Source organism: Hemicordylus capensis, chromosome 14 (genome assembly GCF_027244095.1).
Source record: "Hemicordylus capensis ecotype Gifberg chromosome 14, rHemCap1.1.pri, whole genome shotgun sequence".
In the NCBI taxonomy this organism is placed as follows: Eukaryota; Metazoa; Chordata; class Lepidosauria; order Squamata; family Cordylidae; genus Hemicordylus; species Hemicordylus capensis.
Window position 1 is genome coordinate 10,965,139 of NC_069670.1, and position 23,415 is coordinate 10,988,553.

General features: G+C 59.3%; 2 protein-coding genes across 4 annotated transcripts; both read right to left on the minus strand.

Moving 5' to 3' along the window:
- Nucleotides 1-358: 358 nt before the first annotated feature.
- Nucleotides 359-19,674, minus strand: SLC3A2 (solute carrier family 3 member 2). 3 transcript variants are annotated; one of them, XM_053277687.1, is made up of 10 exons: nt 19,535-19,674; nt 9,187-9,666; nt 6,630-6,803; nt 6,133-6,233; nt 5,826-5,897; nt 5,543-5,607; nt 4,539-4,734; nt 3,193-3,333; nt 2,121-2,231; nt 359-949 (listed from the first exon to the last, which is right to left on the minus strand). In XM_053277687.1, exons 2-10 carry the CDS (start codon nt 9,656-9,658, stop codon nt 596-598), a joined length of 1,686 nt encoding a protein of 561 aa, XP_053133662.1. In that variant the 5' UTR covers nt 9,659-9,666; nt 19,535-19,674; the 3' UTR covers nt 359-595. The 3 variants fall into 3 exon arrangements, with proteins under 3 accessions (XP_053133662.1, XP_053133660.1, XP_053133661.1); XM_053277685.1 differs by lacking the exon at nt 19,535-19,674 and adding an exon at nt 17,998-18,130; XM_053277686.1 differs by lacking the exon at nt 19,535-19,674 and adding an exon at nt 10,689-10,837.
- On the minus strand, nt 19,275-22,880 carry TMEM223 (transmembrane protein 223). The gene is made up of 2 exons (XM_053277699.1): nt 22,315-22,880; nt 19,275-19,885 (listed from the first exon to the last, which is right to left on the minus strand). The coding sequence occupies exons 1-2, from the start codon at nt 22,754-22,756 to the stop codon at nt 19,593-19,595; spliced, it is 735 nt and encodes a 244-aa protein (XP_053133674.1). The 5' UTR covers nt 22,757-22,880; the 3' UTR covers nt 19,275-19,592.
- Between the last annotated feature and the right edge of the window lie 535 nt (nt 22,881-23,415).

Genomic DNA, 23,415 nt, shown 5'->3' on the forward strand with positions numbered 1-23,415 from the left:
AACACCATGCTGATGTCCCCCCCAATGAAGCCAGGAGTAGGGCTGCAACTTTCACCCTTTTGTAAGCAGGCCCTGGCCCCACCATATCAAAACAGAAGCGACTGGAGTCAGCAGAGAGAAACGTTTATTGACTCATTCCATGCCAGTCCCCGACAGCACTAGAGAAGGGGACTCACAAACAATCCCCCCCCCGCCCCGCAGCAACATCTATTCCACAAAACTCAGGCCAGTCCAGAGGCCGAGGAGGAGGAGGAGGAGGGCGAGAACATACATTGCAGCCCTGCAAATGGACACAACAGACACACGCGCACTCCAAGAGGAAATTGATCCCTAAATGATGGACCACGGACTGCTTACCAAAAGTTAAAAATAATAATAAAAAGCACTGTTTTATTGAGAAAGAGCACTTGCGAGAGCTTCTTTCCCCAGAGAAGGGCGGCAGCTCAAGGAATGTGCACAGAGCGAAAGAAGGAGGGAGAGAGGAGAGAGACGGAGAGGGGGAAGTCCGGAGGCTGTTGTTCCGAAGAGGCCCAGCGCTGCACTCCTCCCAAGGCACGAAGAGGAGCAGCAGCAGAAAGACGCTGCCCAGGCCGAGCTAAGCCACGTAAGGGAAACTGAGGAGCAAGCCTTCCCAGGGCCGCAGCTGCAGCCCTTGGAGGCTCAGCGGCTGCTGCTGCTTCTCCCGCTGGGGGTCCGTGCTGAGCTCCAGCATGGCTTCAGGGGGCAGGTGAGGGGAGGGCGCGAAGGAGACGGGGCTGTCCATGGGGGCGAAGTTGAGCACCACCAGGAAGCGCTTGTTCTGGTCCCAGACCCGCAGGTAGGCCACGGCGTGGGCCGAGGTGGCGTTGGCATCCAGGAACTCGCCGTGCAGGAGGGCCCGCTCCTTCCCCCGGAGCTCGCTCAGCTGCTGAAACAGCCTCAGCACCGAAGCGTTGTCGTCGGTCTGCGACTGCGGGGTGAGAGGCAGCAAGGGAGAAGGCCGTTAGCGTCCGTAGCCCCTTCGGCCTAGCAGGCTGCAGAGCATCACTTGGGGACAGCAGGAGAGCTGGTCTTGGGGTAGGCAAGCATGCAGGGTCCCCCCTTGGCTAAGCAGGGCCCACCCTGGCTGCATTTGGATGGGAGACTTCTTGTGTGAGCACGGGAAGAGATTCCCCTGAGAGGATGGGGCCACTCTGAGAAGGCTCCAAGTTCCCTCCGGGGCGGCATCTACAAGACAGGGCTGAGAGAGACTCCCGCCTGCAACCTGGGAGAAGCCGCTGCCAGTCTGGGTAGACAATACTGAGCAAGGTGGACCAAGGGTCCGACTCAGTATATGGCAGCTGCCTATATTCCTAACTGCTATGGGGCAGGCAGACCCCAGGCTGAGTCCCTGGCAGCAGCTCCACGTGGGGCTGGGAAAGGTTGCTGGCTAAAATTCTGGACAGCTGCTGCCAGCCAGTGCAGACTATCCTGGGATAGATGGACCAAGGGTTAGACTCAGTAGGAGGCAGCTTCATAGGCTAGGGAAGGTCCACAGAGCCCCCGCTTGGCTGGCAGGCAGGACCCAGATTGGCTGCCTCTCCCACTAGGGCTGTGCCAGACCCCTGCCTAGGACCACGGAGAGCTGCTGCCCATCAGCGTGGCCAACACTGAGCTGGACTAACCAGCAGTCTGTCTCAGTCGGAGGCAGCTTTGCGCAGTTCTAAGTAACATTTTCAACAGTGAAACCTGCTTTTAGATGTGTTTCCTATTGCACACACAGGCTTTTGCTTTCCAGAAGCAGCTGGTGAGGCCACAGTGGGAAACAGGGTGTTGGCCCAGATGGCCTGACCTAGCAAGGAAGATGATGTCCCTACAGTGACCTCGAGCTACAACAGCTCAATGGAACCTCCCTGCTCAGATGCAGTCTATCTCAGAATACAAGGCGCAGGGGGTAACCCTCACAGCCTGCAGCGTCGCTTCCAGAAGGCTTCTGTGGGAAGCAGGAACCTAGGCTCGGAGACGGCTTGGCCACATCCAGCAGGGCTCGTCTGGGGTACCTTGGAAGGTGGGTTCTTGGGGCCCATGGGAGCCCTAGTGTGTTGGGGGGGGTTCTGGTGCCCGCCGCTCTACCCCGTTTGGCCACTCCAGGCGCTTCTCACCTTGACTGTGACATTGCTGTCCGTCTTCTCGCCCAGGTCCTGCGCTTCCTTCGAGAACCCAAAGTTCGCCGTGTCGTCCCAACGCATGCGGATGACTGTTGAGTCTGCAGGCTGGATGGACAGAAATGGGTTACCACAGCTGCAAGCGGCACTAAACACACACACACACACACACACACACACACACACACACACACACACACACCCCTTTTGCAGTATGAAGATTCAATGCCCAAAAGTCAAGACGGGACGAAAATGAAGTACATTTCCACCACGACTTGTTCCAGTTACATCCAGTCCGTGAGCGTGTGAAGTTTTGCATTTCCGCAAAGGGGGAGGACAGACTGCTGGCAACTCCTGGCCCAGATCGGGTTGCCAGGACTGGGTGTTTGGGGGCACATGTCCCAGGGTTAAGCCACAGCATCCAAAGTCGGGTTCTACAAAGGCCCAGCCCTGCACAGTTACCCAAGCCCACATCTGCCAAGATCTCCAGCTCCCAGCTGGCCAGCTCTTGCTTCCAAAGGCAGGACTCTGGACTCTTCCTCCCAAGTCAGAAACAGAGGAAGCAGCTTCCTCTCGAGTCAGACCATTAGTCCACCTAGCTCAGGACTGTCTACACGGGCTGGCAGCAGCTCTTCCAGGCAGGAGTCCTTCTGCCTGGGATGGAACTTGGGGCCGCCCCACTGAGCTGCCCCACCCACCCCCAGCTGGAGAGGACTCGGCCCCCCTGAACTGCCTGGAGTGCTTCTTGGAGACGTATGGCCTCCAGCCACGTGTGGAATACGGGTCCATTTCCACCCCACCCCTCCCTCTATTTTGGAAAGGGCCAGGATGCTTGGGCCCAAGGGACACAGACAGCAGCCCCAGCTTTCCAATGCATTTGTAGATCAGAGCATCTCCGTTCTAAGGACAGCTGCGTTTGCAGAAACCTCGTGGTTTCTGCGCCTTTTGCCCCAACGAGGCCAACCGTGTGGGGCAGAGGCAGAGGCTCCCCTTCCGCCTCCTTGCCAGGCATCCTAATGTCCCCCCAGCCCCTCTCCCCGCCCCCCACCGCCCAGCCCCCTTGCTCTACCTTTGCTGGCAGGTCCCACAGCCCGATCTCGTCGCCGTAGTCGGTGAAGGGGGTCCCCAGCAGCGTGTAGATCAGCATGTGGTACAGGCGGAGAAGGTGCTCACCCACCGCGGCCGTCTGCCCCGCCCCGGGCCTCCCCACCTGCAGAATGACAGCCCGGCGTCACCCACACAGCAAGCGTGCCGGATACTAGAAAGCCAGACTTTCCCTAACAGGGGCTACTAATACTCCGAGGGCTACTTGAAGGACTCCTGGGAGGTACCTGGAGCCCCCGGCCTCCCCACACGGCAGCCACGCTCTCTGTCCCCTCTCTGAGGCTCACCGGCTTGGAGCTGAGCAATGTGTCCGCTGCAGAAGGGGAGGGGGGTGGGCAAGTCCCTGCTCCTCTGCTCCCGATTGGCTGCCTACTTGCTGAAGCTCAGCGGAGCCCTCCCCTCAGCTTGACTGACAGGCTTCAGAAAACGAGCACCCAAGTGCTCCAGTGAACCCTTCCTGTATCCCGCCAAAGACAAGCAGCAGAGGGCCCTGTGGGCGCCAGGAGTCAACACCGACCCGACGGCATCACTTGACTTGACTCTTTGGCTGGACCAGAAAACTTGTCCCCTTGGTTTCAATGAGACTGAAATGTCACAGTCTTCTTGAAACGAATCTTGCGGTTAGGGAGACAAGCTCCTCCCGTCTCTGGCTCACATCCGGGTGAAGTTCCTCCTGGGCAGCCTGACAGAAAGTACTGGGATACGTTGAGCTGCCCTGTTCATTTCAGCAGGAGTAACTTCGCCTGGATCCTGGTCAGTGACTGAAGCAGCTTGTCTCCCCAACGGCCAACACTTACATTTGTGCACGTACACACCACACAACCCACCTAATGGCACAGCGGAGAAATGACTTGACTAGCAAGCCAGAGGTTGCCGGTTCAAATCCCCCTGGGTATGTCTCACAGGCTATGGGAAACACCTCTATCAGGCAGCAGCGATACAGGAAGATGCTGAAAGGCATCCTCTCATACTGCGTGGGAGAAGGCCATGGTCAACCCCTCCTGTATTCTACCAAAGACAGCCACAGGGCTCTTGGGGCGCCAGGAGTCGACACCGACCCGACGGTACACCTTTACACACCACACATACTAAAAATCTCTGTGGGATCATTTGGCTGAGGGTCTGCAGCAGAAGGGATGGATACTAGACTGAAAGGGTTGGGAACTCCAGTCTAAGAGAGGGAAGCCATTTCCCTCACACGCCCGAACTCCTCAGGGCAGACGCAAACACGGCCCGGCCTTAGAAGAGGGGTCCCCAGCCCCACTCCCCAAATGGGGCCCCCAGCCAGGCCCAACCCCCCTCCCCACTCACGCTCCAGCTGGGCCACTTGTCCCCAAAGGCTTGGATGTAGCGGTGGATCATGTCGCGGACCGTGCGGGCGCTGGCGTTCCCTCCGTCGCCTTGCGCCAGCTCCAGATACGGGCTGGTCAGCAGGTCAGCGCTGGACTTGTCGAGGAGGGAGATGATGTTGTGGACGTCCCGTCGGCCCGTGGCCGTGATCAGCACCCTGCAGGAGGGGGAAGAGAGCTGTTCAGCTGCTACCCGGGGGGTGGGGAGGGGAGCTGTCCAGCAGCACGTTGAGCAAAGGGGGCACAAGTGGGGCTGAGCACATGCCACTATTCTGTGGGGGGGGCCCACAGAAGCAGGGGCTCCTTTACTGACTGGCCATAGACACCAAGGGGACTGCCGTATACCGAGTCAGACCCTTGGTCTCCCTAGCTCAGGATTGTCTGCACGGACTGGCAGCAGCTTTCCAAGGGTTTCAGGCAGGAGTCTTTCCCAGCCCTACCTGGAGATGCTGCCGGGGGTGAACCTGGGGCTTTCTACATGCAGGCGCTCTTCCCCCTCAGGAGACTCTCTTCCAGGGCTCACATGTAGCCTCCCATTGAAATGCAAACCAAGGCAGGCCCTGCTTCGCCAAGGAGACCATCCGTGCTTTCTGCACGGAAGACTATGCCTTCCGAGAGCCCGAGTTTTCATTTTTGAATGAAAGGGAAGTTTCTAGGTTGCAAAGGTGCACTTGGAAGTTTAAAATGCTTGGCAAGGCCTCCAAAGCCAGAGAGAGAGAGCGGGGGGGCTCAGCCCCCTGGGCAGCTCCTTCGCCCACCCCACAACTAGCTAACACAGAGTCAGCTTTGCAGAATCAGGCAGAGCCCCAGGAGGCCCACTGGCACAGGCCGCAGAAGAAGCCCGCTTCTCTCGAGGCAGGGTTTACAACGCCTTGGCCCAGAAGTGGCACCCTGCAGCGCCGAGGAGCCGCAGCTTCTGGGCCGGGGCCTGGGCCTGCGGGGGTGTGTGTGTGGGTGTGTGCCTACCTGGCATGGTCGTCGCTGCTGTAGTCGCTGGTCAGGTTCTTCCACTCATCCAGGAGCTGGGTTTGCTGTGGAGAGAGCACGGTGGGGCGTGTGAGAGGGAGGAGGCAGCGTCCCGGGCTCCCTCTCTCTGGAAAGACGGCCACCCCTCTCTCGGTCTGCTTGGCCGGGACCCGAAGGACCCCACTGGCCCCGCCAGTCACGGCACGCAATGGAAGAACGGGGTCCCCACGGAAGAGCCCTGCAGCGCCCCAGGCGGAGCACCTGCCCACAGCGCAGCCCGTACATTGACAATGTCCTCCACACTTCTGATCTGGATCCCGGACACGCCTTCCTTCAGCCAGAACTCGATCGCCTCCTGGGGAAGAAGCGCAGGGGCCAGTGAGCAGCTGGTTCTCAGCGTGCTACGCTCAGAACCCTCCTTCCTATCCATCAATGCCAAGTCACACTTTCAAAACAAACAATAACCACAATCACAGGTTATCAATAAATGTCCCAGTGCGCTACGCACAGGAAAGGTGGCAACTTTAGGTCTCGCCAGTATTCCCCCCAGGGGTTTTCTCCCCTTCTAGAGTCCATCCTGCTCGACTCACCTTCATTTTGATCGGCAAATCTTCCCGGGAGGGGCTGCCTGGTTGGAACCAGGGGGATTCGCTCTGGTAGTTGGGGGTCAGGTCTAGGACAACTTTCAGGCCTGGAAAGAGAGAGTGGGGTGTGTGGAAGCTGCCTTATACTCAGTCCGTCCAGCTCGCTGTTGTCAACACTGACTGGCAGCAGCTCTCCAAGGTTTCAGGCAGGCAGGCATCTTACCCATCCCTACCCGGAGATCTGTGTCCCCTGGAAGAGGGATTCCCAGATGTTGACTACAACTCCCAGAATCCCCAGCCAAAGGCCATTGCAGCTGGGGATTCTGGGAGTTTTAGTCAACAACGTCTGAGAAACCCTCTTACAGGGGACTCTGCAGAAGATGATGCTGCCATCCAGGGAGTGAACCTGGGACCCTCTGGACACATTTACACACAAGCAACTTGGAGGGAGCCATTTGGGCTAAGGAGCAGCCTTCAAAGCTGCCATAAAAATGCATTCTTACTCTTTTTCTTCGCGGCCTGCAGGACTTCCCGGAACTGGTCCAACGTGCCGAACGTGGAGTCGATCTCTTTGAGGTTGGTGAGGTTCAGGTTGTCCTTGCTGTTGACATGGATGGGCCCGATCACCACCCCTTTCACCTTGAGAGAGCTCAGGTAATCCATCCGCTGCTTCAAACCTGGGGGGGGGGGAGGAGAGGACCAGAGTTGACCGGTTATCATCCTCCTCAACCCACATGTATAGCTCATTCTTCCCTCAAGTATCTTCACAACAGCCTTGCCAGGTAACTCAAGCGGAGAGAAAGGGCTGACCATGGCCCAAGGTCAGCCACGGTGCCAGGGAGAAAATCTGAATCCAGATCTCCCCAGTTCTGGCGCCATATCTGAACCACACTGCCTGTCTGGGAGAGGGGTGGGGAATAAAAGGTCATAGCCCCCCCCGCTTCCTGTAATAGCAAGATCAAAATGTTGCTGAGAGCCCACTCAACTATTTGTCTGACTGGTTAAAAAGAATTTGGGACACCGTGTGATTGACGGGTTTGGTAAAGAGTGGAATGACACACTGGTACAAAAAAGGGAGTCTCTTGATAGTATTTTGGAATGATGAACGTACAGCCGTTTAGGTGGAATATAAAGGAAGAACATGGTAACTTTTTATTCTCTCAAGCTGCATTTTGTTTTTGAAAAACAATATAATTAAAGTTGCTCTTGTTGGCTTATATCCCGGCCGCCATCTGTGCTTGGAATGTGTAGATGAGCATTTATTGGTTTTCTAATAACTAAAGAAGAGCCAGGTGTTATGCTGACACTCCTGGAAATTGCTCCTCTGCTGACTCCGGAGCTGGTGTGTGTGTGTGTGTGTGTGTGTGCAGAGGCCAGAGGCCATGCCTTGGATCCCTGGGTTCAAGTCCCCACCCTGGCAGGGCCTTGCTGCTAGTTCTCAGCTGCTCTCAGTGACGGGAGCTCAAGAATGGCAGCTCAAGAATGGCTTAACATGCCAGGTGATTGCACCCGTCAGCACCATAAAAGTCTGCCAAGTGCCATCTGAAGAGGGTGCCCGCCAGTGGCTTTTGCTGGCCACGCTCCCTTCTGAGCATGCCTTCTTGCATGAATGCCAAACTCTCCCCGCAAAGAGTCTCCGCCAGCGCCAGTCACGGGAAACGGCTCATCCCCAGCCCGCAAGGAGTTTTAGCGGGGCACTCACAACATCTTAACACAGGGCTTCTCAAACTTGGGTCCCTGGACGTGGCTGGATGACAACGGCCATCCTCCTCAGCCGCAGTCGCTGGGAATGATGGGAGATGCAGTCCAGCAACATCCAGGGACCCCAGTTTGAGATGCCCGGCTTTAAGAGGCCGCACGGACAGGACACAACAGCAGCCTTCCTGGTTCTGGCAGACAGGAAGGAATGCTTCTTAAGACGGCTCCTGCCACCTATAGATGTATTTGATTTCAACCTTAGGTCTTCCAGAGGGAAAGGAGCCATGAATCAGGGCCCCTTTTCATCAGGGAGCCACAGGGGCCCCTCGGGGCCAGCGCTCTGAAGCAGGCTGGGGTGGGATCAGAAAGCCTCCCTGTGCAGGCAGCGGTCTGGCGGCCCGGGCCTGCTGCTCCAAGGCAGCCCCCGCCGGAGCATGTCCCCAGAATTTCCTCCTCGGAATGCACAGCCAGGCCCAGGAGCCCAATGGCCACATGGCTTAGCCACCACAGACAGGGAGCTCTGCCAGAAGCCCACCCGTAAATCCGCCTCCTTTGCATGTGCGGATGGAGGGGGAGACAAAGCCGGAAGGAAGGAAGGAAGGAAGCAAGAGTGCTGCATTCAGCTCTGCCAGGAGGAGGAACCACCGTTCGCTCAGCCGCCCCCGCACCCCCCCCCCCCAAGCACTGACTCAGCTTCTGCTGACGTCAGCGACTGATGAAAGCAGGGCCGGCCCTTGCAGAGAGAAGAGCAGAGCCGGATGGAACCGGCTACTCCCTGGCGCCTAGCACGGGCAGGCCAGCATGTGCTGTGCGCGGGAGGGAGGTGCAGGGGGGGGGAGAGGAGGCAGCTGCTAATCACATGGACCCAAAGTCCTGCTGAGCAAAGGGATCAAAAAGGTCGCTCCAAAGGGGAAGCGTGAGGCCCTCCTTCCTGCCTGCCTGCCTGGCGGGCTAATCCACAGAGTTCTCTTGGCAGGCTCTCCCTGGATCTGTCCACAACGGAGCAGATGCGCGGCGGAGGGGGCCCCGAGCCAGCAGAGGCAGGAGAAAGCCAGACCTCTGGGGCCACGAGCGGGGTCAGTTGCGCCTTTGCAAGGCTTTGGCCCCCTCCCCACCAGAGTGGGCTTTCCCACCCATCCGAGGCCTGTTGGGGGGGCAGGAGCGGGAGGTGGGGTTGCCACTCAGGGCCAAGGGACTCCCAAGGGACACAGTAAGGCTTTGTGTGCTGGGAAAGGCAAGACTCCCGCAGGAAAGGAGGACTGGGGGTGGGGAGAGGGCGAGACCCAACAGCAGGAGGCGGTGGGGGGGGGGCTCTGGACAGGCTGCCTCCCACCCCCCACCCACCCACCCACCTCTCCTCACCTGCCAGGTCGCCCCTGCCGTCGCCGTCGGAGTCCTGGAACTTCTCCAGGGCCTCGATGCGGTAGATGCCCCCCTTCTGCCACCAGTCCTGCTTGGGGAGGTCCTTGCAGCGGGGCGCCTGGACGATGATGGCGATGGCCCCGGCCAGCATGCCCAGCCAGCCCAGCCAGAAGAGGATGAGGAGGGCCCAGCGGGTGCGCACCCAGGCGGGGGTGCCGGCCACCTGCAGCAGCTCCTCCTTGGAGAGGCCCGTGAACTTGGCCCCCAGCTCGCCCCCCCGCTGCTGCTGCTGCTCCTCCTCCTCGTCCTCCGTCACCTTCACCTTCACCACCCCGTTCTTCTCGCCCAGGCTGGCCGGGGAGCCAGCCAGCGGCGGGGAAGGGGAGGCGTTCATGGGCTGCTTCTCGGTCTCCACCTCGTTCAGCTCCACGTCCTTCATGTCCACCTCGGGAGTCACGCCAGGGGAGCTCATGTTGTCGCCTGGAGGGTGGGGGAAGGAGGCAGCCGGTGATGCTCAGAGACTGGGGACCGGACCGGAGGGGGGCCCTTGGACCTCCCCCCTACACCCCCCACCCCCTTCCACCAGCCGCCCCTCCCTGCCTCTTGGAATTAAAGCCACCCCAGAACCGAGGAGGGGGCTTGGACAGAGGTGCACCTCGGTCATTTGGGAGCCTGGACCTAAAGGCTTTGGGAGGCTCTCCACCCACCCACCCCGCAAATCAAGCATAATTATGCTCCACCAAACCACCCAGAGCAGACTAAAGAGGATTGGGGGGGCGGGGGTTGTGGAGGCCCTGGACTTCGGCCTGGCAGTCCAGGGGGAAGAGCACCTCTCTGGGCTCAGATCCAGGACTCTTCTGCTCGCTCCTGTCGAGCCTTCCGGCCCCTCACCCAGCATTCCCCCCCCCCGCTCCCTGCCAGGACTTTGCCCCCAGAACCGCTTCTCAGTGCCAGGGAATGAGCATCCAGAGCGGGCTGGAAGCACCTCTCCTGCGCCTGCCAATACCCGGGCTTGGGCTTCTGGGGGGCTTCGTTCAGGGCGGGCATAGGGTGGGGGCCGCTCCTCGAACCCCAGAACCTCTCCTTTGAGGAGCCAGGCGTTCTGGCCCCGGCGGGGGGGGGCACCCCTGCCTACTCTCGACTTCCTCGGGGCTGCTGCATCATCTGCTGGAGGAGCGCCCCCCCGCCCCCAAAACCCCCTGATGGGTCACCCCTGGCCGTCTTAGGGGGTCGTCCAGTCTCGCACCGCGTGGTGCCAGGGTTACGAGGGCAGGGCAGGGCAGGCGAGGAGAGATGCGGTCCGCCAGGGCGCCCCCCGCCCAGAGCCCCCTCCCCGCTTCACACCCCCGCCAGGGCACAGAGCCCGGAAGGGGCTCGCTGGGGTCTCCGAGCAAGGGGCGCTGCGTAAAAACGGCGCCGAGCAGGAAGAAGCCCTCGGGGGTGCGGGGGGGGGAGGCGGGCAGGGGGCTCCCCAGCAGCACGCCCCGCCGCGCGACCCCTACCTGGCTGGCACGATGCGGCGCGGCTCCGCTTCACTTCGCTTGCAATCCGGTTCTATCCGAAGCTCGCCGGCCGGCAGCGATCAAGTAGCGCCGCAGAGCAACGCCCCTTCGCGGGGCGGCTCCCTCCCTCCCTCCTTCCCTCCCTGCGACGCCGCCGAGCTTAAGGTGGAGCGAGCGGAGCCGCCGTGCGCTGCTGGAGGAGCCCTCGTGGCCCCACCTCGGCCCCCCAGGCTCCCATCAAGGGCCCCGCTAGGCTCGCGGCGGAAGCTGCCTTGTGTCCAGAGCGGTCCTCTCGCTCGGGATTGCCTCTGCGCGGGCTGGCAGCGGCTCTCCCGCCGCGTCTCAGGCTCAGGGTCCTCCTCCTCCTCCTCCTCCCGCAGCCCTGCCGGGGGCTCTCTGCCCCCACCCGAGCCTCAGCGAAGCCCGGGCGCTGCAAGCGGCAGCCTGATCTGTCACACTGTGGAGCTAGCCTGCCTTGGGCCACGGGGATCTCTCAACCTGGCCTTGCCCTCCTCTGTCCCACAGCAGCCACCCAGCTGCCTCTGCCGCTCTGCAAGGGCCATAGACACACTGAATGAATCAATCAGTTCTCGGGGGAACCACAGAGGTCGCGACCACCCACTGCTGCTTGTCCCCCTGAACAGGGAGGTTTGTCCAGCTGTGTTGGAGCTAACGGGCATCACAGGCCCCTCTTGAATGTGCACATCTTGGCAAGAAAGGGCAGGTTTTCCTCTCCCTTTCATCCCTAAAAGTTTGGCAAGGCGGGGGGGGGGAGACACTCTTGTGGTGGCGTCTGTGGGGAGATCAAAGGCTCAAATATCCGCCTTGGACAATTCCAAGAAGGCGCTCAATTGTTCTGTGCCTTCCGCGGCCTCCTTTCATGTAGGAACCACACACTTCTGTGCTGGGCAAAAGCAGGAAAGGCAAGTTCTGCAGAGGGCCTGAGGCCGCAGCGGCAGCTGCAAGCCTGGTTGGGTGCACACATGCTGCTCATGACTGAGGTGGTAGAGTCCGGAGATCAGAGCAGACTGTACCATTTCAGTCCGCACATGGCTATTTTTGAATATGCCCCCAAGATGAAAAACCAACACTCTTGATGCAGAAAGAAAACTAGCATCCCAGGGTGTGGGCCAGGCTTGGACCTGATGGGCTAGTTTTCTACCTACAAAAAGGTGGTTTGGTTTTTTAAGTGGAGTGTATTAAAAATATGATTTATTTGCCACTTGAAAAAGTACCGCACATTGGGCTGTCTCAGAACTCTACAGTTGCAGAAGGGAAATCCCAGACTGGATCCGTGTCCTATCCAGGCAGTCAGACCCTTGCATAGCAACAGAGGCAGCTGCCATACACTGACTGAATCAGACCCTTGGTCCATCTAGGTCAGTATTGTCTTCACAGACTGGCAGCGGCTTCTCCAAGGTTGCAGGCAGGAGTCTCTCTCAGCCCCATCTTGGAGATGCTGCTGCCAGGGAGGGAACTGGGGACCTAGACGCTCTCCCCAGAGCGGCCCCATTATCCCCTGAGGGGGGAATCTCTGACAGGGCTGCTCCCACTTCTACTCTCCCCTTCAGATGCCTTAACCAGGGCGGACCCTGCTTAGCTCAGGGGACCAGTCCTGCTGGCTGCCACCAGACCAGCTCTGCTCTCCTTGGTCCATCCCACTCAGTCTTGTCTGCACCGACTCTCCCAGGTTCCAGGCAGGAGCCTCTCCCAGCCAGCCCTCCCTGGAGGAGATGCCGCTACTGCTGCTGCCGCCAGGGAATGAAGCTGGCCCCTTCTGCGGGCCAAGCAGAAGCTCCTCTTCCCCTGAGCTGCAGCCCCATCCCCTCAGGGGAGCCCCCCCCCCCAATCTAACTGCAAACCCAGGCAGGCCCTGCTTAGCAGAGGACGCGATGCCTGCTTGCTGCTGGGCTCTCCGCCCCGGCCCAGGGTAGCCGGCCACTCCTGCCACCTTAAGCTCAGCCAGCATCGCCTGACTCAGCAAACCTGCAAACCTGCCAGGGCTTCTGTCTCGCTCTCACCCCCTCCCACAAATGTTCACTGCAAGCTGTAAACAGCTCCCAGACAAGCAAAGGTTGGAGCCAGATTTTGACGCTGCCCCCAGGGCTGAGCTAAGTGGATTTTGCCCCGTCTGCCAGAACGTCCAGGGACCTCGTCTCCAATTAACCTCAAGCGCCCCCCCCCCATACCGCAGTTTTTTTCCACCCTCTTGGATGTCTGAGGAGGACGTGGGCTGGGTGGCCTGCCACGGAGCGAGGCGAGGGGCTCTCAGGCTGGCTTCCAGGTGGCCGCGACTCTGAACAACACAGCCCGGAAAACTTGGAGGCCACAAAATGGGGATAATTATTGCACCATTTCGAATATATTCCAGATTGAGCAAACCAACCTCAAAGGCAGGCTAGCCCCCGCCTGAATTTAGCCGCATCGACTTGGGCAAAAGTTCCTTTGATCTTCATCAGATTTGCTTTCACGTGCACACTAGGAAGACTCTTCCCCCCCACCCCCAACAGATTCCCACGCCCTCCCTGTGCAGTCACACCAACAGATGAAGCTTGCCCGCTTCTGCCAGTCCCTGGCAAGGCCTCGCCCGCGACATTTCTGAGCGCCGGGCTGTTGCTCAAGACCCAGGAATGGGGACGGGGTTAGGGTTTCCCCCCCTTTCCAAAAAGGGGCCACAGGATCTCGGTCAACATCATGTGCAAACAGGGCACAGGACCACCACAAGGATGTTGCAACTCCAGCCTTCACTAAGGGAACACCACAACAGCCTCCTCAGCTTTCAAGTCAGGGGAGGGCAAAGTGATGGCCGAGTTGGCGCGTTCCGCAGACCAGAGAAGAGCCCTCCATACTAGCAGAGAGGGAATGGTGCGGCCCTGGGGTCAGAAGCATGCGCTTGTTTTTATCTCAGAGACGCTGGAGCACATGGGACTTGCCGAGTGGATCGGGGCACATCTGGACAGGCAACAGCAGCCCACGATTGACGCTCCCGTGCCCCAGCATTTTGGGCTCCTGGGCTTCGCCAAAGAACGTTGAAACCGCTGTCCCCAAATTCAGCACAAACCGAGCCAGGAGAGCTGGCAGAATGGGCACGCCTTCTTAGCCCCTTTCCCCAACACAAGCCCCTTCCAATGTCCTCAGAGTCCAAACACCCCCTTTCCCTCCTCACAAGCCCCACATGGGCTTCCGTGCCATGTTCAGACTTGAGCTCTGCCCAGGTCTGGAGGCAGAAAGGAGGAGGCAGAGGCGGCACCCAAGGAGGCCAGGCTGCCTGCAGGCCAGGTAGCGGCTACACGTGCTGCTTGCCCCACGTTGCCAGGGAGCTGGGCACCAGCCAGGCCTGCAGGCCGGGTCTTGTCGCCTCAGCAGAGGCCTCGGCTCGGTGCCCGATTCGGAGGTCTGAAATCCTGAAGGCAGAAGCGTCCAGGCATCTCACCACAGGGACTGGCTGCGGCACACCAACCTGGCCACTCTCCCCAACTGTCCTTTGAGCGACTTGGCGGCCCTCCAGGCCAGATGAACCACAACCCCTCAAACGATACAGCTCCTCCAGCCCCACTGGGAGTGAGTGCTGGTGCCGACCTAGGGGTCTCCCTGGAGTGACCACAGCTTTGGGCCCAGTGCTTCTTGAAAACCAAACACAGCCCAGGAGAAAGCCTTCTCCTGCTCAGTGTGTGGGAGGAGTAAAAATAGACGGCCACCCTATCCGTTTGCCCTCCATGACTCTCCCTCTCCCATCCCCACCCGCCAGGCTGCTTACAGCCCCCACCTTGCGCTGCCTCCTCCCTGGTTCCCAGAATCCCTGCCGCTGCTGTTGTTGTTATGCAGCGAAGTGGAGTCGAAGCCTTGGGTCCCTGCCAGGCTGGGAAACACAGAGCTGCATGTTTGTGGGTGGGTGGAGATGGCCCCCTGCCCAGACCCCCAAACAAAGACACCGCCAGCCAGGGACAGACAATAGCCCTCCCTGCCCGTCCCAGGATCCCAAACAAAAGTGTTTGCAACTCTAGACACACTTTGAACTTTATCTAGGCCTGCAATTTACCTTCCTATCTATCCATTTTGCTTCAGCCTCTGTCCGTGAACCCAGCAGCGGCTTCTGCAGCAGAAGCCCATCCAGCCCAGCAGGATAACGCAGGATAAACAACACAGCTATTGGGCAACAAGTCCGAGAGCTGGTTCAGGCAGCCAAAGAACCCACACAGCGGCCTAAAGAGCAGAATCAGGGCCCTCTCGACAGCCCCATCCAGCAGGCCTGCAGCCACAGAAGGACAGAAGTTGGTGGCACAGAATCCAGCCTTGGAGAATCCTGAAACTAATTTTTCTAAGTTTCTAGTCCTTCATATCCTGAACCGCAAGGCCTAAAAACAGGCTAGTGAGCAGCCCAGAGGAATCATTGAGTGAGATTTCTAGTGGCGACCCTCAATCCGCGTAGCTGATAAAGGGCCACGGCATTCAGCTTTCCTCAGAGCAGAATGAGGGTCGCTCTGGTGCCCGTGCAGAATGTAATTCAGTGTAACCAAACAATCTAGGGTCTTGTGGCACAGCCTCTAGTTCACAGAAGCAAAGGCTCTGACACATTTAAGAGCCTGCAAGATCAGTGGTTGTTGCTGTAACCAACGCAGCGGCTCCCTGGAAGCAGATGCATTCAGCGGGCACAGCTACAGCACCTCAGGTGGGCCCTTCAGAATCGGGGGGGTGGGAGATACCCTGCCATTTCAGAGTACTGCAATATGACCTATATTGTGGCAGAGAAAAAGATTCAAGCTGGGGAGGGCCCTGGGTTCGTGCATGCCGCGGCCACTCCAAATGCCCCTTTGGTACCACCTTGGCTCTGCCAAGATCCCTTGGCGTCTCACTGCAGCACGGACTGTACCCCAAAGTCCTGCCGCTCACTCAGGGTGGGAAGGATGCCAGTGGAGTGGGCTGTCCAAGAACTTTCTGTCCTGCCAGGAGACGCGGGGAGTTCTTGGAATCAAAGCCAAAGAGCACCACGGAGGGGAGGTTTCCCTCTTCTTCCCTGTCCGGGGAAGCTCCAGGAGTAGAAACATGAACACCACAAACACCAGCTGTGCAGAGAGCGGAACCCTGGAACTGGGGGGACCAGAGGGCTGGCCCACGGCTGAAGAAAAAAAAAAGAGAGGGCCTATTTCCCTGCTAGAAGCCAAAATCTCATAGAGAAGGATGACACAGGAAGCTGCCACATACTGAGTCAGACCCTGGTCCCTCTAGCTCAGTGTTGTCAGCACTGACTGGCAGCGGCTCTCCAAGGTTTCAGGCAGGCAGGCATCTTACCCATCCCTACCCGGAGATGCGGTCAGGGGCTTTCCCACTCAGTCAGCTACAGCCCCATCCCTAGGTTCCAGCCTAGCCTCCTCCCTGAAACCCTAGCTTTCTAAAGGCAGGCACAGTTTTAAAAGAAAAAAAACCCCTGCAAAGCCAAGCCCTCCACCCCTCCCACACGCTCCTCCTCCATGCACACCACACACAGCACATCCAGGTGTGTGTCAGTAGGGCAGGTGCGACCCCCGCAGGGCATCCAGACGGAGTTGAACGGGCAGAGAAAGGATCTGAACCCGGGTGGGTCACTGTGTCTGTCTGAGTCAGAGTCTCCCTCTCTCTCTCTCTCTCTCTCAAACACAGAGGCTCCAACTGCTTATCTCCAGAAGCCAGTGACCCCCCATACATGCAAGCATCCTTCGGCACGCGCAAGAAAGAGACCAGGCAGTCCACGGATGCACAGCGGGGCAGACAGGAAGAAGCCACGCTTCCAAAGTGGGCCCAGAGCAACCGGTGCCCCAAAGGAGAGCGTGGCTTCTGCGGAGGTCTGGAAATAGCACACCCATGAGGGAACATGTCCAGGCCGAAACCCCTGGGTGGGCCGGAGACGCGTGTCCCAGGAGGAGAGGGCATCCAGGTCTCAGGCAGGTGGTCCTCCTGTGAAGGAGAGCAGGATGGCTGCCTAAGGCAGAAGATCCGACACACCATCAGGAGCTGTATGGGCATGCTAAGAGTGCATTGGCGTACCTATAAATAGGTCCAGGCCGGGATTTATGGGGAGGGTGGAACTGAGAAGGTGGAAGGGAGCCGGCAGGCTCAGAGGACACCCGATCCCTTGGCACAAACCTACAAAGCTGCCTTCTGCCCAAGTCTGACCCCGAAACTGGCGCCCGCTGGCGGGCTAAGCAGATGCTCTGCCACGGAGCTCCCCACAAAAGGAGGAACCGTAGGAAACTGCCTGGTGCCGAGTCAGACCACAGGTCCATCCAGCTCAGTACGGTCAACACTGACTGGCAACAGCCCTCCAAGAGGCCGCAACACCACCTGGAGAGGCTGCATCTGGGGCTGAGTGAGAGTCCCAGGACACACACCCCACGGGCTTCTTCACCGACTCAAAAGGCTTCTTCACCTATAACTCACCAGCACGTCTGGCTCTAACCCCAGCCCTGGAGCCAGCTGTGCAAACCCCCCCCCCCCCCCGGGGCAGGGTCTCCATTCCTTTTTGTCTGCCACAGCAGGAACGCCCAGGCCTTTCCTCCTTCCAACTCAGCTCGGCCCCATTGCCCCCTTTTAAGGTTTCCTCCTCCTGCCTACCACGTCTGCATTCAGCTTGGCTGTGCCCAGCCCACTCCGGCGGCTCCCTGGACCCCACCTAATGGGAGCCGCGAGAGTGGGGTGGGGGGGCTTGTCTTCTGACTGCCGCCAGACCCCCAAGGGAGGGTTCCGGCCAGGGCAAAGTTCACACGGAAACCCTTTTACATACCACGAAAAGTGGCACAACTCACATAAAAGGAGGCCACCCTTGAAAGGGAGGAGTAAACCAGCGCTTTTTCCTGACACGGGGGGTGGGTGGGTGGTGGGGAGGAGGAAAGAGGAAAGCCACTGGAGGTCTCTCCATTTCTTCCTAAGCCAGGCCTCATCACACACTGGGTGGGCTGCCATTTCAGACAAACAAAGCTGATCCCTCTGCAAACTGGCAAGGTTGCCTTTATGGGTTCAGTGGGGCAGTGGTGGGGTGGGGTGAGGTGAGGTCAAGAGCAAGAATGCTGCTTGCCAGTTGTTGGGGGCGGGGAGCAGAGAGGCTGCAAAGATCCCCACTGCTGCATTTCAACTCTGTTGGAATCAGCAGTGAATCGTGGGGAGGTCAGTGCTGCCGGGCATGTGCAGAGGGCCACGCTTTGGGGGCAGTGGCAGGGCGCCTGGAAATGAGAGGGTGCCGCCCCCCATCACTGCTCCTTTTAGGGGTCTGCGTGAAAAGGGGAGAAGCCGCCATTAGACAACTGCCCCACTTTGCAAAGGGGATGGGGGCACTTACCTTGGCTCCCCTCCCTCTCCGGTTCTCTTTCGACGCCCCTCCTCCCAAGCCCCATGTTTGGGGTCTCCCCGGCGCCTCCCTCCCCCCTCCTCGGTGTGGCCATCTTGGATCCACCAGCAGGACCAGAGGACGTCTCCGTGGCAACCGCCTCCGGAAAGGAGAAGGAAGGCAGATTCTGCCCAGGTGTAAACAGAGGGCCCGAGGGCCACGATCCTTGGACTGGCTTGCAAGCAGAAGTGGCCACTTCCACCTCCTGCCAGGTTAACACTTCTGGGCCTGTCAACAGCTGCACAGCAGGCAGTAATTCAACAAGTAGAACTCTTACAGTGTGGAGGTGCAGAAGGCGAGAGCTTCACCTCCTGAATTTCTACCAATACCAATTATAGTGCTTAGAGAATTGGACTATGAATGGGAAGACCTGAGTTCAAATCTCCATTCAGCCATAAAAATCACGGGGCAACTCTAGGCCAGTTACTTATCATGCAGCCAAGCCTACCTCACAGGGCTTGTTGTGAAGCTAAGCACAATTATGTACACTACTCAGGGCTCCTTGGAGGAAGAGCGGGATACAGATGTCATAAACCCACAAAAATTAGGGCCTCAGGTCAAGGCTTATGGGGATTCTTTGGCAGGGAAAAGGGTTTATTTTCTCCCTACATGCAAGGACCACAAAACCAAACCACACAGCCCTCACAACCACCCAATTTCCTGCGAACAAGGCAGAAACACAAGGTTTCCAAAAATTTCTTCAAACAATGCAGAATTAATCTATGGGATTCATGGCCATAAAACAGGACAATGGCTGCTAGTTTAGGCAGCTTGAAAGGGGAATTAGACAGACCAATTCATTAAGGCAGAGAGATCTATCTGTGGCTAGGAGTCATAATGGCTTTAGGGAGCCTCCCTGTTCAGAGGCAGTCTGTCAGTTGCCAGGAAGAAAATAAGAGGGGAGGGCTCTTCTTCAGGGTTTCCTGGAGGCATCGGGTTGGGGAAAACCAAAGTCAAAAGACCTATTGCTCAGACCCAGAAGGGCTGCCCTTCCATAGAGACAAATAGTTGTTGGATGAGGACTGAGGAAACCAGAGTTCAAATCCCTCATTCAGCTCAGAAACCCACAGGCACGACTCCGGGCCAGTCATTTCTCTCCCAGCCTAACCTACCTCGCAGGGTTGTTGGGATAAAGATAGCCCTGTACACTGTTCTGGGTTCCTTAGAGAAAGAGCAGGGTACAAACATAAAAACAAAGACGTAATAAATTGGGATCGAAAACTCCAATAAACCTGTTTGCACTTTTAAAAATATATATATTTTCAGCTCACAAAATAACCACTCCCACGCCATCAGGCAGAACGCAGTCTCAGCCTCTGCTGCCCAGGTCCCTCCATGAATCCAGGGAGTCTTTTCCCCCCAAGGTGGCCTACCGTTAGGGGGGGCTATTTTGGAGTCACTCCCAGTGGCGGAAGGAGGGGGTCTGGCTGTCCTCCGCAGGAAAGGAGCAGCCTGAGCAGGTAATGTGGAGGGGACCCTAGGCACCCACCTCTCTTCCTCTGGCAGCAGCCTCCTGGGTGGGGAGCTGGCACCCTGCCCACCTGGCTTTAGAATCTGCGGTAGGCGCCCACCGTGATGTCAAAGAGCTTGGCGTTGGTGATGTGCCCCTGTTTGTCCAGCAGGAAGTAGAAGGGCCGTCCCTTGACCTTGAGGGGGATCATGGCCGGCACCTCCGAGCGGTGGGACATGCAGGCCACGTGGCGCAAGGGCACCGTGAAGGAGGAGGTCAGCCCGAAGGGGTAGTATGTGGTCAGTGTCACGTCCTGGCCGCCACGGTGGAGCAGGACCCGGCTGACAGAGCGGCGCGAGAAGACAAAGCCAGCCACCACGATCAGAGAACCTGCGGAGGAGAGAAGGGAGCGCATAGGGACATAGGAAGCGGCCACATACGGAGTCCGACCCTGGGTCCATCTAGCTCAGGACCGTCTACCCAGACTGGCAGCGGCTGCTTCTCCCAGGCTGCAGGCAGGAGTCTCTCCCAGCCCTGCCTTGGAGATGCTGCTGCCAGGGAGGGCACCGGGAACCTCCTCCTGCTCTTCCCAGAGCGGCCCCATTCAATCCTGAGGGGAAGATAATCTTCCACTGCTGCTCCCACTTCGAGTCTCCCCTTCCGATGCAACCCGGGCAGACCCTGCTGAGCGAAGGGGGCCAGTCCTGCCGGCTGCCACCAGGACAGCTCTCCTCTCATCACCACCACCACGGTCCACACTGGGGGAGCAAATGTGGGGGGAAAGGCCAAGGGCAGGCGTGCTCTTCTCTGGGCAACACTGGTCTCTTCTTGTGCCCCTGTCATTAACCAGTGGCGTGGACCAGTGCCAAATGCCTGGGCCGCTAAGCGGAGGCCGCTTTTGGAAAAGGAAGGACTGTCCTTTACAAACAAAGGATTCTGCCAGGCAACCTGCTCACTGGCCCAAGAAGAGGCACCTTGGAGTGGCAGCGCCGGCCCCCCTCCAACCCAGGCCCCCTCTCAGGGCTGCAGGTGGGGTGGCCCCCGCTCTCTCTTCTAACCCGAGGGGCAACGCTGGGGCAGGGAACCCCTTTCTCAGGCCTTTGCTGTAGAAACCGCTCTCCGCCCCCTTGAAGAGACGGAGTGGAGGGCTCCCACTGCTGAATAATTGATGAGCGTCTCCCCCCTCGGGCAAAGGTCGGGCAGAGGTCAGCCTCAGGCGGCGCCTGCTTAAAATGGCGGCTCCCTTGTGCTGAGGAGGGGGCTTTGGGCCAGGGCCCCCCCCACCAAACCCCAGCAGAGCCTCCCTCCCAGGAGCCGTTCCTGGGGTCTCACTGGCGTCTCTCTCTCTAGACTGGAAGCCCTTTGGGGCAGGGAACCACCTTCCTTTCTGCTCTGGCACCCGCTGTGGGGACCTTTCCCCCCTGCAGAGGCCCGCGGAGGGGTCCCACTGCTGAATAATTGATGAGCGTCTCCCCCCGGGGCAAAGGTCAGCCAGGCGGCGCCTGCTTAAAATGGCAGCTCCCTTGTGCTGAGGAGGGGGCTTTGGGCCAGGGCCCCCCTCCGACCCCAGCAGAGCCTCCCTCCCAGGGGCCGTTCCTAGGGTCTCCCTGGCGTCTCTCTAGACTGGGAGCCCTTTGGGGCAGGGAACCATCTTCCTTTCTGCTCTGGCACCCACTTTGGGAACCTTTCCCCCCTGCAGAGACCAGTGGAGGGGTCCCACTGCTGAATAATTGATGAGCGTCTCCCCCCTCGGGCAAAGGTCAGCCAGGAGGTGGCGGCTCCCTTGTGCTGAGGAGGGGGCTTTGGGCCAGGGCCCCCCTCCGACCCCAGCACAGCCTCCCTCCCAGGGGCCGGTCCTGAGGTCTCCCTTGCATTGACTTTTTAGACTGTAAGCCCCTTGGGGGCAGGGGCCCTCTTCAGGCCCTCTGGAGGCACACAGGTGGGGGAGCACCTTTTCAAGCGGGGGCTCCCTTCTGGATTTAGCAGGGGCACGTTGGCAACTGTCCCTCTCCCTCCAGGGGCTATTGCTGGGGTCTTACTTGTCTTCATAACCCCTCCAGGAACAGCATCAGAAAAGGTTGGCAACCCTAGTTTCAAGGATGCCCCCGGAGCACCTGATGAGGCAAGGCTGCAGCATCTGGGGCTTTTTAGTGTGGCCAAACATTTACTAAAGGGGCACATGACAGAAGTCTAAAAGGTTATGCCTGGTGCAAAGAGAGAGGGGGAGGATAGAAATTCTTCTCCCTCTCGCACAACACCAGAACCAGGGGTCACCCCCATGAAACGGATGGCCGGGAAATTGAGGACTGACAAGAGGAAGCACTTTTTCACACAGCGCACAACTAATCTATGGAATTCCCTGTCACAGGATGTGGTGATGGCCACCAGCTTAGATGGCTTCCAAAGGGGCAGAGATAAATTCCTGGTCTATATCAGTGACTACTAGTCCTCTTGGCTAGAGGTGGGGTGGGGAGAGCAACAGCAACAGCAGGAGAGAGGGCCTGCCCCCTCACCTCTTGCCCATGAGCTTCCCAGCGGCATCTGGTGGGCCACTGCGGGAAACAGGGTGCTGGGCTGCCTTGGGCCCGATCCTGACAGACTCTCATGGCTGTCACCCAGGGGCCGTCCAGATAGTTTATGGAGACTGACGTTGGGGGTCGTGTGTGCAAGCGGGGGAGGGATCGCGCCAAATACCCCCCTCCACTGTAATCTCCTCGGGGGCTGGGAGCTTCCTCCCCGCCCGCTTGGCTGCCAGAACGCCGCGGGCATGCCGGGGGGTGTGTGTGTGGTGGTGCTGGGGGGTGGGGACCCTTCCTTACCCACGGTCAGGCAGGAGGCGGTGAAGCCGAAGCGCCACTTGTTGGAGCCCAAGTTGAGGGAGGCGCCGCCCGGCAGGGTCGGCAGCGGAGGAGAAGGGGGCCGCTGCTCGCCCGGGCCCGGGCTCGGCCGCGGCTGGCCGCGCAAGGTGTGGAAGGCGAAGTGGGCCAGGTACGTCCAGAAGAGCAGCTGCCCGGCGCAGAAGAGCCCCAGCAGGCGGAAGAAGCGGGCCCGCTCGTGCTGGAAGAGCAGCACGTCCCGGGGCACGCAGGCGTCCAGCGGGAAGGAGGAGGAGCCCGTGCCCCGCCGCAGCCCCGGCCCGGCCGCGCTCCGGGGTGCGCCCCAGCAGCTCCAAGGGCGCACGGCGCCCTGCACGCCCGCCGCCAGGCAGACCCAGCGCCGCCAGGCAGCCCGGCACTGGGCCCCGCAGCAACGCCGCAGCATGCTTGGACGGAGGGGGGGGGGGTGGCTGCTGGGAGCGGTGGTCCCCCCTGGGGCGCAGGCGCCGCGGCCGGCGTAGTAACAATTGCGCCTCCTTTCCGGTGCGTGTGAGAGTCCCGCGCCGCGCCGAGCATGCTCACTGCAGCCTGCTGGGGCCTGGGCTTATCTCTGCCCACAAAAGGGAAGAGCCTAGCGGATTTCCATGCCTCCTCTTTTTTTTTTTTTTTTTTAAAAGGACATCCCAATCCTAGCTCAGGATTGTCTACCCAGACTGGCAGCGGCTTCTCCAGGGTTGCAGGCAGGAGTCTCTCTCAGCTGCCCTCTCTTGGAGATGCTGCCTGCCAAGGAGGAAACTTGGAACCTAGATGCTCTTCCCAGAGTGGCTCCTGTGTAGAAATAGCCCACACCAACAGACAACCTGACTCTTTCACTCTGGCACCTGTTGCAAGGTTGTTAGTCCTCCAGGCACCACAACGTGCAGGGCAGACTTGGCCTTCTGGAAACCAACGCCAACTGTTTGCCTGGCGCTCTTTCAGAGCAAAGTGTGTCTCCCTCTGCCCTAGCTCCACTCCCCAGACACCTTCCCACAGTGGCAGGGGCCTCCCCACTGGGGGAAGAGGCCAAACACTCCTGGTCCTCCTGAAGCAGGCTGGGCCCAGAGG

What these genes read in the sequence shown, in the direction of transcription:
- SLC3A2 (XM_053277685.1), bottom strand. Translation starts at nt 18,100, where the DNA reads ATGGCCACACCGAGGAGGGGGGAGGGAGGCGCCGGGGAGACCCCAAAC. An exon ending in ACAAGTGGCCCAGCTGGAGC is followed by an intron (nt 3,334 to 4,538) that starts GTGAGTGGGGAG and finishes GTCATTCTGCAG; the next exon opens with GTGGGGAGGCCCGGGGCGGG. An exon ending in TGTGGGACCTGCCAGCAAAG is followed by an intron (nt 2,232 to 3,192) that starts GTAGAGCAAGGG and finishes CTGTCCATCCAG; the next exon opens with CCTGCAGACTCAACAGTCAT.
- TMEM223 (XM_053277699.1), bottom strand. Translation starts at nt 22,756, where the DNA reads ATGCTGCGGCGTTGCTGCGGGGCCCAGTGCCGGGCTGCCTGGCGGCGC. An exon ending in CGCCTCCTGCCTGACCGTGG is followed by an intron (nt 19,886 to 22,314) that starts GTAAGGAAGGGT and finishes TCTCCTCCGCAG; the next exon opens with GTTCTCTGATCGTGGTGGCT.